The sequence below is a fragment of the Simochromis diagramma genome, unplaced genomic scaffold (assembly GCF_900408965.1).
Source record: "Simochromis diagramma unplaced genomic scaffold, fSimDia1.1 OVJJ01000413.1, whole genome shotgun sequence".
Classification (NCBI taxonomy): domain Eukaryota; kingdom Metazoa; phylum Chordata; class Actinopteri; order Cichliformes; family Cichlidae; genus Simochromis; species Simochromis diagramma.
The window spans coordinates 1,517,774-1,532,265 of NW_024386948.1; the positions used below are offsets into that span (position 1 = coordinate 1,517,774).

A 14,492-nucleotide genomic window follows, 5' to 3' on the forward strand; every position below is an offset into this window, starting at 1 on the left:
GACACAGGGAGAGTCTGCTGAGATTATTATTATTTATGTAATAAATGCACTGTGAATCTCTTCTGGGGCTGTTCTGGATTAAAGAGAAAATCACATTGGGGCTGTGGCAGAATGGTGGTAGATGGGGAAAATGTTACAATGTCACACTGCATTATGCTGAGCATAAGTGGATGGATATCAGCTAAACAAGAAAAAATACTGTTGTTTCTTAATGTTGGCCTTTAAAAAAAAAAAAAAATTACACTTTTTAAAAACAGATTTCATGTGGCTTATTGGACTAGTAGGCTGATAAGATACAGTAGTTACCTTGATGGTAGGTTTTGTTGTTTGCTATTGTGGGTGATATAACCTCAAAATTATGTAAAAAATATTTCAAGGCAATTTGCAATAATCATATTTATAAAAAAAGCAAAAAAGAAAACGAAGAACTAAACGAGGTTTCACAGGTGATTGTAGCTTGCGGGCAGCAGTTTTTATTAGTGCAAATAAAAAAGAGGGGTGTTTTCCATCTTTGTTTTATAGTGAGCTGAACTTGTTAACACTAGATTCAGGCAGCAGCTTCAGAGTGCAATAGATATCAGTCAAGCTGCGTTCATTTGCACATAAGTACATATGTAAACTTCAAAACCAAAATAGTCACCATCAAAATAAAAGCAACAAAGTTTTTGTGATTTTGAGGATAAATCGCAAAAACCAGTAATCCATTCTCTGTTGGGGAGTTTATCAAAGTGTGTTTGGTGCCTGATGTAAACTTATTTACATTTGAATCCTAATTTCCCATTGACCGCATGTGGGCCGTTCAGGGACCCGTTAGATGAGACAATCAATGCCATTCTCATGCCTAGATTATGGATATGCTTGTTAGCTGGATTTAGATAAAGAATGGTTTGCACCAATTTGTGAATCTATCAGCTACTCTGTTAACTCAGCCTCTGTGGACAATTTGTAAGTGTGTTTTAGGACATTTGAGGGGTGTACCACGAAGCCAGATTAACGGGTTGACAAGCTGGGTTGAGCTTAAAGTCTGAGTTTTCTGCATCACTAGAGTGAATAGTCATGTGATGTGTGGAACGTGCCTTTTTACATGAGCACACACAGAGCCTATAGCAGACAGCCTCGCTTAACAGAGGAAGCCGATAACCACCTCATGATAACGGCATCATAAAACAACATCACCAGACAGCAGCCACTGCTTTTAAGATGTATCTCAGGAAATAAATCCCTCCTTTGTTCTCCACATGGACTGTTGACCTGCATGCAGCCGAAGAATGCCCATATGTGATTGGTCACTTAGTAATACTCTGTCTACAAGCAGGCTACAAATACTGCTCAAAAGTGATCCAATCCACCGACTGCTCATTTATTAAAACCACACCAAATCCGTGAAGTCTTTGGCAGCAGCACACCTATGATCAGTGTCAAGTATTTGAGCAATTTCAAATATTAAAATTAAAAATATTGGTGTGCTCTACTGATGCAAGACAGAAGTTGCATGCCTCAGAAGACGGCACTTTCAAACAGCACCAACGGTGAGCGCAACGATTCAAGGGAGTTATCCAAAGAAGCGTGCCTCTGTGATTACACAGCTCAGTTGTAGTCTGTATATGTTTACCAGCTGAAAATCTGCCTTTGATGGTGAGCTGTCCTATCTTGTTTCCATAGCAACGCCACGGCCAGCAAGAGAGACTCTGTTCTGGCTGAGTTGCCAATAAGAATCAGCTAAATTAGATTCTTCGAGATGCAGACATCAGCAAATCCAGCTGTTACCAGCTGCAGGCAAATTCCACTGAGGCGTTGTTTTCAACACGTGATTGTTTTCAGAGACATTTTTCAGATGTCAGGACATTTTTACCACTTGCTTCTTTTGTTGTTTCCAGTGGTACATACTGTTGTCTAATGCACGTTTATCTACTATTTGAATTTATTTACCATCACAAATCATCATTATCTGACTCTCACTGGTGCCATTGAATGAAGCGGCCAGTTGAGAGCTGGAGAGCTAACTCAGAGATAATGGTCTTCTTGCACAGATCTGCATCTGCTCTGTTTACAGCCACTTTGGGCGGTTCTGTGAAGGGAGTAGTATGCTCTGTTGTAAGAAATCTTCAGTCTTTGGTCGGTTTTCTATTTGAAACTGTCTTTACTGCTTATTGAAGAGGACTCAGGGTGCTTTATATTGTAAGGTAGAGAGCCTACAATAGTAGAGAGAGAATCTGAACACTCAGGTGACCCCCATGAGCAAGCACTTGGTGACAGTGGGAAGGAAAAACTCCCTTTAAACAGGAAGAAACCTCTGACAGAACCAGGAGATGAGACAAAGACGCACTGTGGAAGTGGTGAATGTGTGATGATGTAACCTGCGGCGCACGAATCGACCAATGTGGCGGGTATTGTGGCGGCTTAAAGGGTGTCCACACAGGAAGTAATGTGTCATTTAGGTCGCAAGCTGACATACTATTCGCATAGAAATGACTAATGAATTTGTTGATCATGAAATGTCATTTAACACATTTCCGGTCAGTTTGGAGCTAGATAGAAACCCTCAAAAAGCGTTAAATAAAAGCTTAGATTGCTTAAACTTTTTATTGTGTGTAACAAACAGGGTGCGTTCTCAGTTTCCAGGGAAGAAGCATCTTTAGTGTTGAGTAGAAGATGGCACGCTTACAGCGTGACTGGAATAAGCAGCTGCTGTCGGAGATCAGCTTTTGCTAATACCTCAAGTTTTTCTCTGAATCTAAATGTTTTTATTAATCACCCTTCTCTCTCCCCCCCCCCCCCCGCCCCCGCCCCCGCCCCCCCTGCTTCCTTTTAATTCTCCCACAGGGCGATCAAAGCATTCCAGGAGGTGCTGTACATTGACCCAGGGTTCTCCCGGGCTAAGGAGATCCACCTGCGCCTAGGTCTCATGTTCAAGGTCAACACAGACTACGAGTCAAGCCTAAAGGTACGTGCAGCTTAAAGAGTCGCGCATCACTCTTGAACGAATCCCGAGAACCGGCGATGAAGCGAACAAAAGCAAAGGTGGATTTTGTCAACAGCAGCGGTTTCACACTTCAAGCTGACCTTGAAGCGCGAAACGCGCGAGCAGAGCACGACACAAAAAGGATGGGAGCTCCCATTCAGTGCCTGAATAAGCTGGCAGCTAGTGACAAATATAAGAGTGAATAAGTGATTGATTCTGTGTACTCATTTCTCTCTCACAGCATTTTCAGCTGGCTTTGATTGACTCCAACCCCTGCACTTTGTCCAAAGCTGAAAGTAAGCACCTTTTCTATTTATTTGAGTGTTATGTTATTAATTGTATCTAACTGCTTTTGTGAATATGCATCATTACTTTTTATTCTTTCAGCTCTCCCCTCCATCTTTTCTCCTTTCACCATCCTTCTGTACGCAGCGTTAGACCGGTGGTTTCGCTTCAGTCTACTTAGAGCACTGGAATTATTTGATATGCTGCTCCCATCTCATCTCGCCCGCCGTGCTACCTGTTACCTTGGTGATAGCAATATCCATTTTTGCCCAGGCTCCCGCTGTTTGCCTTTGCTTCTTTGTGTCCCCCCTCACTGCTTTTCTAACTCGCTCACATACGTAGCAAGGGCAGCCCCCATCTTACTCCCCACCCCCCACCCTCTCTCTTTCTCTCGCTTGTTCGTGCTCTCTCTCTCCCTCCTCTCCTCTCTCTCTCCCTCTCTCTCCCTCTCCATCTGCTGAGAGTCACTCAGGCAGCTTAGATCAGACACTGCAGCGCTCCAGACAAAGGAAGGTGCTGCCAGGAGCACAGCTTACCTACCTGCTCTGTTCATGTAGACTGGGCCAGCCTCGGGTTTCTGACACCTTTTTTATTGACAGCTCAGCACTACTTTCCAAAGACTTTTGGAAACACACTGAGGAGGGACTCAGTTTTTCTTGAAATGTTGAGTAACCTCTAACACGCTTGTGTTCTTGTCTGTCTCTCTCTCTTTTTTTTTTTTGTAGTTCAGTTCCACATTGCTCATCTGTATGAGATTCAGGTAAGTGTTTGATGCTTGATTCGACCTGCACTTGAGCTCTGCTTGCTCTCAAGGGTACAAGACTAGATTTGCCCCCACCCCCCCATCTATGCTGAGTAATTGAGAAGGAGGGGGGGTGTAAGTGCTGCATGTCGATTGAATGTGGAACAGCGAGGCGAATAGCTTTGACTTAGCGGTGTAAAAGAATAGCAGGGCGTCTGAATGCCGGGGATTGCCCTGTTTCCTATTTTCTCTTCTTTTCTTTTTTTTTAAAAATTTGAACTACGTGCTGACAAATTGAGGACGGAGCAGGGTGCTCGAGTGGGTGGCGCGCGGGAGGGGATAGGAGATTACTCTCGGCCGATCGACAGGGTTGCCACGGAAACAAGAAAGTCTGTCTCCCCCTCTTTTGTATGCTGGTGGTCTCCCTCTCTCTGTCTTTATGTGGGTTTCATTGGCGAGGTACAGTAGCTCTCGGCAGCTCAGGAATGCGTTTATCTTTCTTTTTTTTTTTAAATTATTATTTATTTTATTGTATTTTTTTTTTTTTTAATTGTGCTGTGTCAGAACACGCCGCTGCAGTGAAAGACCCCCGGCTAAATTAAGAAGGGTGGGAAGTGCAGTCAGCACGATTACTACATTCCTGTCTCCTGCTGCAGGTTAACAGAGATGGAAAGACGGCCAAAATAGCAACTATAAAAAACTATAACTATAAACTAAAAGCTATAGGTCTACACTGTGTTGGTTTTTGTTTTTTGTTTTTTGACTTTTTTACTCCTTGTTACATTTCCTCTTATCCTTTTCCCATATCCAGAAGAAATACCGGGCTTCCAAGGAGGCTTACGAGAGCCTTCTGCAGACAGAGGATCTTCCTGCGCAGGTGAAGGCCACTACCCTGCAGCAGTTAGGTAAGGTTTTCTAAGGATATATCATAGTTTTGATATTTCTTAAAAACAAACACACAGTTGGGTAATTGGATATATTCCCAGGCTGGATGCATCACACGGTGGAGCAGCTCGGGGACAGAGGAAGCAGGGACAGCTATGCCATCCAGTGTCTGCAGAAGTCTCTGGAGGCCGACCCTAACTCTGGACAGTCCTGGTACTTCCTTGGCAGGTATGCTGCACACTGGAAAAACAGCCTACAGAGGATTGTAGTGTTTGATACTAGTGTGCTCCTTACCTCTGCTTTCCTGAAATAAAGCAATAAAATAATGGATTGTGAGGCTCTAAAAGCAGTGTGTGGGCTGTTTGTGTGTCCTGGACAGCTGAGCTGGACAAGCCCCAATTCCTTTCTGATTAGCTCAGAGGTCTATGCATTAGTGGCTAATGCTGCTGGCTAGCTGCTCCTAGGCATGTATTTCCAGCTCCATATTTTTATTTTTCAACTTCATTAGAGTGGCTTTGCATGATTAGCAGTTAAAAATAACCCCCATTAACTTTGGGCTCCTTGTTCATACTCTGTCTGAAACAAGCAGTTCTAGCTCACTTTACTCTCCTTTTAAGCTACTTTTAATCTAATTGGCTCCCCCCTCGCAGACTGAAGAGCTTCCTTCTTTCCACTTTTTTTATTTTTCTCTTTTTCTTTTTGTTTTGTTTTTTGTTTTGTTTGTTTGTGACCACACACTACTCCACTGAGAATTTAACATTCCAGTTCAGCATCTATGCATGCACCCCGGGCAGCAGACTTGAAGCGAACGTCAGGACTAGAACAGGAGTAGCTACTTAAGAATTGGGTTTTCAGCTGTCAGTGTCCTCAGTGGAATAAAATCAAGGCTTAAGAAAAAGCATGGGAATTTGGGCTGTGTTGTAAAAGGTTTATTGAAGGTGAAATTTAAATCCATAGCTTGGCAATATCAGCACTGTGTTCTCTTTGGTGGTTGATCAGGGAGGTACATTCTTTTGGCGCATCATTTTGTGTATTGGTCGTCACTTTTTGGCCGAAAGCAGATTAGTAATGGAGGTGAGGAGAATCAGAAATTGCCACCACCACTTTACACAGAGGGCTTCATTTTCCGATCCTCCTCATGTTTTAATTTCCTTAATGACTCTGTGGGTGAGCCTTCTCTATTGCCATTGTCTAGTTGATTGAAAGTATTTGTTCTGTTATGGATCTGGTAACACCAGGTGTCAGCTGGTGTTACCCTTTAAGCATGTCAAAGGGTGGAATTTGTAAAGAGGAATGTATTTTTGGAATATTATTTCCATATCGTGACAGCCTTTGTCTTTCCACAGGTGCTACTCAAGTATTGGGAAAGTCCAGGATGCCTTCATGTCTTATCGGCAATCCATAGACAAATCAGAGGCCAATGCAGACACCTGGTGCTCAATAGGGTAACTTTTGTATTTAAAAGTAATCTATTACTTGTTTTCACAAAGAAAAATATTTAAAACCACTTTTTTCTGCATCATCATTATAATTTTTCTTCCCCCTTCTATCATCATCCTCCCCTCCCTCTTCCCCCCTCTGCCCCTGTCCTCAGGGTGTTGTACCAGCAGCAGAACCAGCCCATGGACGCTCTGCAGGCGTACATCTGCGCCGTGCAGCTGGACCACAGCCACGCCGCTGCCTGGATGGACCTGGGCACGCTGTACGAGTCCTGCAACCAGCCGCACGACGCCATCAAGTGCTACATCAATGCCACTCGCAGCAAGGGCTGCACCAACACTGCTGCGCTAACCCACCGCATCAAATGCCTGCAGGTGGGTGGCGAGAAGGATTTCATAGAAGAAGCAACCATGCAAAGGCTGTTTGGATGGGTATATAGCGTCAGCTGGATTATTTTGTTTGAAGAAAATTTAACAGAAGTGCAAAGATATTTGTCTAACAGCAACAGTGAGGTTTTCATAAACGGTTTTTCCCCAGGTTAGGCAGTCGAGTAGCTTTAATTGTAGCATGTTGAGATGAGAACGCTTACTGAAACTGCTGGTTGCGATTTCCTTCTTACAATTGCAGGATAAAGTTGGCGTTTTTACATTTTAGGGTCAAATCTGTGTTTCTGCATTGTGACATAAATATGATTTGATTTTCACACAATGCCTTTAAAGCAGATAAGCACATCCCAGTTTGCATATCTGTGAGGGGAGGGTGTCAAGTAACCTCGTGATTTCAGTCAGTGAGGTGGCAGTCAGGTGAGGTGGGGTGGCCTGATTTTATTTTCAAAACAGGAATCTGATCTTCACAACACGTCTTTGAGGAAGAGAATTGTTGCACGAGGAACCAAGTTTTCTGAGAACCTTGCAAAAAGAGCTGTGGATGCTCAGCAGGCCAGAGGAGATTACATAACCATCTGAGAAGAGTTTGGATTTGACTGATCCGCAGTCAGACTGCTGTTGCCAGTAAAGAAGAGTTATCCTCTATGCTTCTTCATAGTGTGGTTCCTGTGCAACCTGAATTATGTTCCCAGACTAACTTCTAAACAGGTTGAGCCTCCCATATTGGCTCATGTTCCTGAGTCCACCAACAGCAGAGCGCTGATTAACAGTAATATTAATGGCTGGCCTACAAGGAGAAAGCCACCGCTCTCCATAAAGCATACTGCTACCCATATGCAGTTTACTGATGATCACATGGGTGAGCCAGGCAGCTGCTGGAACAATGTTTTGTAGACATAGGAGACTAAAATAAATTGTTTTGGTCAAAGAAAGGGAAACGGTGCATAAGACAGTGTGAAGCACAGCGGTGGTAGTATCATGATTTGGTTCTGTTGTGATGTATATCGGCCAAGATGGCTTGTTCTTCCTGACACAACCATCCCATTTATCCAAGCTTGGGGCCGGCTTGTGACCTCCTGAGGCTGGGTTTGTCTTCCTGTCTTATGCAAAGTCAAATAGAAATGCTGTGGAAGGGCCTGAGGAAGCTCACCAGCATCTTGATTGCATTCTTTTTAATGAAATAGTTTAAATTTCCTCCAAGCTAAGCCAGACTGATCAAAAGGCGAAACCGTTAGCTGCAGTTATTGCTGTAAAAGTGGCTCACAGGCTGTTAAGAGCTAAGGCTCAGAGTTTCCCTCCTCACAGATATGCAATACTGGATCATCTGTATCGAGAAATGAATGGATGTCCAAGTTTAATGTTTTCACTTTTAAGGTATTTATGTGGAAATGAGGAGAATCTTTTTCCTGTAATTGTAAGTGCTCTGTGAATAAGCATCATTGGGCTTTATGTTTTTTTTCAACCAATCAAAAGACGTGTAACCTACTTTATCCCTGATTGAAGTTTGCTTTAATTTGTTGGAGCTGCTCTGGGGTTCACCGGAGTTGTTTGGCATGGCTCATGCAGATAACGGGCAGAAAACAGTGCAGTGAACGCCACAGACACAAAATGATACCAGTGCAGGCTTCGTAGTAGGCTCCCTTTAGCATTAGTAGCCTCTCCCTTTTTCTGAACCTTCCTAATCCTAAAACTCCCTTGCACTTGGATAGCAACGCATGTGGTTTCTAAAGGGCTCTTCTCCAGTACCTTCATCTTCTTCTCTGCCTTTTGCTGTTCTTTACCATCCCTTTGAGGTTTAAATTAAATCATTCCTAAGGGATGCGATTAGACAAGCACAACAGAGACTTCGGAGGTCAAAGAATAAACCTGCTACACCCTTTGAGAAATAATTAGGTCTCCTTTTTACGGATTTCGAGAACGATTGGCGCTAACGACAGCTGACGTTAGCTGAGCGAAGTGGCCCTCAGCCCTCCCGCAGATTTAAAACCTGGGCGACCCCGCATCTCATGCGTTAATTTATTCATCTATGCTGTCATTTTTTCCTTTACATATGCATGAAGGAATGTTACATTACCACCCAGTTTACTATAGCATAATTTCATGGCATTAAGACAAGCTCCACTGGCTTGTTTTAATGGACACTGTGACTGTGTTTGGGATCACTGTTGCTGAATGTACCTCCTCATGTTGTTAATGACATGACTGTAGGGTTGAGTTAGCCAGACCAGTGCAAGTTGGCATAATCACTGTCAGATTCTCAACTTGGCTTCACTTGTTGTTTTATTTATTTATTTATTTTTAACCTCTGCCAACTTACCATTGCTAATCATTTCTTTGTTTTGAGGTCATCGTTTTCAAAAAAAAAAAAAAAAGAAAGAAAAAAAAGAAAAAGCCTTGTGTTTTATTTTTTTATTTTTATTTTTTTCACGTCGTTCTCCATTCCCCTAGGCTCAGTTGAGTAACCCCCAGCTCAGTAGCCTACAGAGTAAAAGTAAAATGCTCCCTCTTATTGAGGAGGCATGGAGTCTGCCAATCCCAGCTGAGCTAACCTCCAGGCAGGGAGGCCTGAGCAGTGCACCACAGCAGGTGAGAGACCAGATAGAGCAACTTACCCCACCCACTCCTCCTTCCTCCCCTCTTCTTGCCTCCCCCCGCCTCCTACCTCCCCTCCCTTCCTCTGAGTCCAAACTCAGACACTTAGGCTCTCGAAACACACACGCACACACCCGCAGGGCAGCACACACGCATGCACTGTCGTACATAACGATGGGTAACGCTTGAGCTCAATAACAAGGCGACCCCTGAAAATAAAAACGTCTTTATTTCTCTGCTGCCCTCACGATTGGAGACCTCGACTGCATTCCGAGTCTTCTTTTGTCGCAGCTTATCGCAATTGGCTACTGCTAGAAGCTCACGGGGTCACGGCCGCTTCACAGCAAAACCGAGCCAAGTGCTATCCATCCGCTGCACTCCCTTCTCCTTTTTTTTTCTTTTTTCTTTTCTTTGTTTTTTTTGGCCTCCAGCAGTCACATGGCTTCACCCATCACACTCAGTTTGATTCAAAAACCGAAAAAATCCGATAAATGATTTTTTTTCTCATTATTTTTCCTCTTCGATTTCTTCTTTTAATCCTTTTTTTCCTAAATCTAACCTGGTATTCAGGATTACACCCCACCCCTAGTCTCCTCCACCCCCCCTCCCTCGTCATGATCAGATTAAAGGGCTCTAATTAAAAGTAAAGTGGCTGTGTTTCTACTTCTCACACACACTTTGCCTCTTTCTTTTTTTTTTTATGCGTTCTCTTTTTTGTTTTATGCGTTATCTTTTTTTGTTTTGTTTTTTCCCTGGTGGGGGCTTTTCTTCACCCTGCCTCGGTGTGATCGGTGAGGTCGTGCTGCCGTAGACTGTCCCCAGGCTTCCTATTGGCTCTGTTCGTCTTCCTCCTCCCCACCCGCCTCCCTTTCCTCCCCTTCCCTCTTCATTAGCTGACCTTAGGCACCTTGCAGTGTTTCACCTCCACTTCATTTAAACACGTCGGTCATGCAGTAGATAGCCGTAGCTCTGCTGTGTCCGTGTTTGCGTGTGGTCGTCGTTGTCGGAATGTGTTGATCTCTTAGCAGCCGACGTGGCGACACTCGACTCGAGCGCGAATGAATTTGTTCGAAATTCTTCGGATGAGCCGATTTCATTGGGTCAGGTGTGACTTTATAGCCTGACGCTCAGTAATAGTGATGATAATGATATTAATAATAAACCGAAGCTGCGTTTTTGTCATCTGGCTTTGTTTTTAACGCAGCACGCTAAAACGATGGCTTGTTCCGCAGGCCGTACAGTCACATCTGGCTCATGAGCTTTCTCCAAACTAATATTAAAGGCTGTCAGTGTGTGAATGCTTTGTAACCTTTGGCTTCCAAGGTCGAGTTATGCCACTGTGTCCCTAAACAGCTGCTACTGCCTTGCAATGTCTCGCCAAACTTGGGAACATACTAAGTCTTTCCCATGAGGACAGTTGGAGCGCTGTAGATGCTGTTTGGTTGTAGCCTCTGTACGTGTTTTCCCAGCTTTCCTTTAAACAGGAAAGATAACCTGGAGGGTGTTGCTGTGATTTGACGCAACGCCTTTAGACACACAGGAATGTTTTTTTTTGTTTTGTTTTTTTGCTTTATCTGTCATTGAAGCTTTAACGCAGAATCACATTATTGCTCTCCCTTGTTTCTCTCTTTCCACAATCCCCATCTCCATGTCTCCATAACCCCCTCTTTCTCTCTTCCTGTTCTTCCTGTTCCTCCCGTACCCTTAACTTTTTTTCCTTTACCACCATCTTCTTTCATGACTTTCTTTTCGTCTGGCTCTGCTCCAATCCTCTTTGTTTTACCCATCCATTTATATATCTTTTTTTTTCTTCTCCTTTGATTTGTTTCCCTTTTGCCTGCGCCTCTCCCTCCATTACCCCCCCCCCCCCCCTTCCCCCACAGGCTTGTAAGCCCAATCACAGTGCAGAGGGCGGGGGCTCGGGTCAGTCTCTGCCTCCTCACGTGGGCTCGCTTGGCCAAGCGGACGACCAGTCCTGCCCAGCCAAGAGGAGGAAAGCCTCCGGTCCTGCCAAGGTAAATATGGCAGTTGTTTCCCTCGTAGTAAGCAGAGTTTACTCAGAACTGAACTGGGGTGGCAAAGGCGGTAATTCCAGTTTCATTCACCTTAATACAGCTTCTTTTTGTTTTTTCACCTCAGGGTGATTCATGGGCCAGTAATCCAGCACAGCCAGTCCCCAACTGGTACCTCTCACCACAGAAATTACAGGTTAGCAACATTTTCATCTATTTATCTTAAAAAAAGGTCATCATTATTTTTAGGTGTCACATGGTTCTCACTCTTTCTGTCCGTCTTCAGATGTTGGAACAGTTACGGAGTAATCGGGCCAACTTGAAGCCGCCGCAGCTCCAGATGTTGGAGCAGCTGGAGGCTCAGCTCGCCATAATGCAGCAGCACCAGCACCAGGTATTGAACAACTTCTAGCATATTCAAAGTGATGAACAGCATCGCTTTTCTTTTTTTGTCTTGAATTTATCCTATTAGTTTACAAGAACGCTGCAGAATAAACGTGAGAAATTCACAGCGAGGGTCGGGTGAATGTTTTGGGTTTAGATCAGCACTGACTCTGGTGCTTCTATAAACACGGTAGTTAAAGGCTTTAAACTGTGATGGCAGAGTAAATAAACTCACTAATCCAGAGTGGGTAAACACTGCCTGATCTCCAGCCCCACAGCATTATTCTTAAATCACTCTAACGGTGAGCTGTGGCATGTTGAGGCATTAACCCGTCGCATCTTGTGCCAAACCACGCATCGGTGGTGGAAGGTTTCAACACTCAGAGGTGAATGTTTTTGTTTGTTTTTGTTTTCTCCTGGCTTCTTCCATGTTTGTCTCAGCTCACCCGTCTGGTTTTTCAGATGTGATAAATCACTCGCCGGCGATTATGATTGACAGTTTCAAAGTATTGTTTTATTTTTCTTTCACAGATGAGACAGAGCGCCTCAGGAGGTCAGGTGCGCCCATCTCTCCCCAACGGCCCCACTACCAACTCCCTCCCCTCCCCCAACCCCAGCCTGCACCCCATGCGGCCCCACCTGGGACCCCACCGGCCACCGTGTCCGCCTCAGCCACTGGCCAACGGGCCCGTGGGCTCCGCGCCGCACGGACACTTGGACCCGCTCCCCGCGGGTGACAGTAGTAACAGTAGTAGTAATAGTAGTAGTAGTAATAATAATCAGCCAGGGCCCGCGCCCACAGGACCCAACGGAGACGTGCCTTACCTGCAACCTGCCGGCAGCGGCGGTGCAGCACTGCTACCTCACACCTGCACAAACACGCAAACACAGGACGCCATGCCGCGCCAGGCCCTGCACCTAAACTCCTCTCAGGTGAGACGCCTCGCTGATGGGCTTTGTTCTCTTTTGTTTTTTATTCCAGCGCTGGTGACGGAGCCTGCTCTGCTCTGCTCTCAGCTGCCGTGTTAAGTAATAGATAAAAGCGTGATTTAATCCACAGAGCTACGTTCATAAAAGCTGTCAGAAACCATTGACATTACTTACATTTTTATTCATTTTAATTTGTATTTTTATTGAATTCATTTTTTCTACGTCTGTTTTATATTATTATTTTATACACATGTGAGTGTGCATCCACATGGGCACATTTCTGGCTCTGACACAGAGCCTGTATAAAAGCCCAGCTTACACATCATAATTACAGCCACACGTGTCCATGGTTACTGCCTACGAGTGCACTTCCTAACAGCTGTGCTCTTTTTCCTTCAGGGGCTTCAGAAGGGGTCTGTTCCACATGGCTCCAGCAGTGAGGGGACCCTCTCTCACCCCGAGACCCCCAACTCCACCACCCTCGCGCACCCCAACAATCAGGTTGGACATTCCACTAATGCCCCGTCGCCGCGGCCTCATAACCACCTCCCGTCCCCGCCCTCCCTCCCCCACTCCTCTACCTCAGGTGGAGCAGGACCCAGTGTGTCCGCTACCAAAGATGGCAACGCCACAGCCGCGTCCCTCGGCAACGGCAACTCTGTGGTCAAGACACCGTCGCCGCTGCCATCAGCTGATGGCAAAGCAGCGCAGGGGGACGGCCTAGCCAATCACATCCACTCGGATGGCGGCAAAGTGGTAGAAGGCGGCGACAAGCCGAGCCTTAGCGCAGACAATCCTAGGCTATCTGCCCTGCTGGCAGGGGGGAAGGGTCCAGAGGAGAGCGAGGGGCCGTCAGAAGGGACTGCGCCCGCGGCATCCACCACCTCGGATCCCCACAAGAAAATCAACAACATCCACCCGGCCGTCCTGCCCTCCACCCCCCACGCACAGGGCAGCTCAGCTGCCTCCTCGCCCATCTCTGCCATATCCACCGCCACACCTTCGCCCAAATCCTCAGAGCACACCCAGGCATGTGGCCACAGTCCTGCTGGCACCGCAGCCACTGCACCCGCCGTCAACGGCAACAGCAAAGGAGGTATTTCCGAGGACTCCCAGAGCCCGCTGAAGGCTGAGCCGCCTGCCGTCACCAGTCTCAAAGCTACGCCTCCGCACGGACACAGCTCCTCGTCGTCGTCATCGTCGTCGTCTTCAATATCCATCTACCCCAGCTCCACAGACGTGCTGAAGGCCTGCAGGTGAGAAGCCTCATTGTTTTTCCTTCACATTATGGAGTCTTGCGGATGCACTCAGACAGCACGCTTCTTTCCTCTCGTCAGGAACGATCGCATTGGCGTTGTTGTTGTTGTTGTTTTTTGGTGCATGCACAAAGAACACGCAGTCAGGCTGCGACAGGGGCTTTAAGTGCATTAGCAAAACACCAGTTTTCTGGCATCTTACAAACTGAGAGTGACTTAGAGCTGAGTATGTTCTGGCAAGAACAGCACTGAGTTAAGTGTGTTTGAGGTACTAATGGAAATGTGCAGCTGCTCCCGTGTAAATGAGAGAAAATGCGTGTGCCTCACTCAGCTAATTTAGTGCTGAAATGTAGCGTTTAAGGGTTTTCAATTATGTAACCTAATGTTTGGAACATGTCTGGAATGTTCTCCAAAGTCGTAGCAAAGTTTAAGACCATTTTTTTATTTGCTGCCTGTGCAGAATGAGAGCAGGATGGCCGGGCTGTGTGGGTTGTTTTGAGCATGTCTCCTCCCTGTGGAATTGCAGTGTAACTGCAGTACTAACAGCAAATTATTATGTAACTGTCAACAACACCGAAGGCTACTGGGCAGTCTTGTTGCCATGCAGATATTATTCAG

The 14,492-nt window shown here is 45.6% G+C and overlaps 1 protein-coding gene across 2 annotated transcripts in view; it reads left to right on the forward strand.

Moving 5' to 3' along the window:
- Positions 1–14,492, forward strand: part of LOC120737518 (histone demethylase UTY-like) — a 35,063-nt gene that overhangs the window by 15,361 nt on the left and 5,210 nt on the right. Inside the window, exons 6-18 of one of the 2 annotated variants that reach the window (XM_040038277.1) lie at positions 2,824–2,944; positions 3,204–3,258; positions 3,973–4,007; positions 4,801–4,894; positions 4,976–5,102; positions 6,221–6,319; positions 6,469–6,688; positions 9,149–9,286; positions 11,176–11,307; positions 11,432–11,500; positions 11,591–11,698; positions 12,220–12,621; positions 13,018–13,874. In XM_040038277.1, the coding sequence (XP_039894211.1) occupies positions 2,824–2,944; positions 3,204–3,258; positions 3,973–4,007; positions 4,801–4,894; positions 4,976–5,102; positions 6,221–6,319; positions 6,469–6,688; positions 9,149–9,286; positions 11,176–11,307; positions 11,432–11,500; positions 11,591–11,698; positions 12,220–12,621; positions 13,018–13,874 (2,457 nt within the window). The remainder of the gene's footprint in view (positions 1–2,823; positions 2,945–3,203; positions 3,259–3,972; positions 4,008–4,800; positions 4,895–4,975; positions 5,103–6,220; positions 6,320–6,468; positions 6,689–9,148; positions 9,287–11,175; positions 11,308–11,431; positions 11,501–11,590; positions 11,699–12,219; positions 12,622–13,017; positions 13,875–14,492) is intronic. The other variant, XM_040038278.1, reaches the window with a different exon arrangement.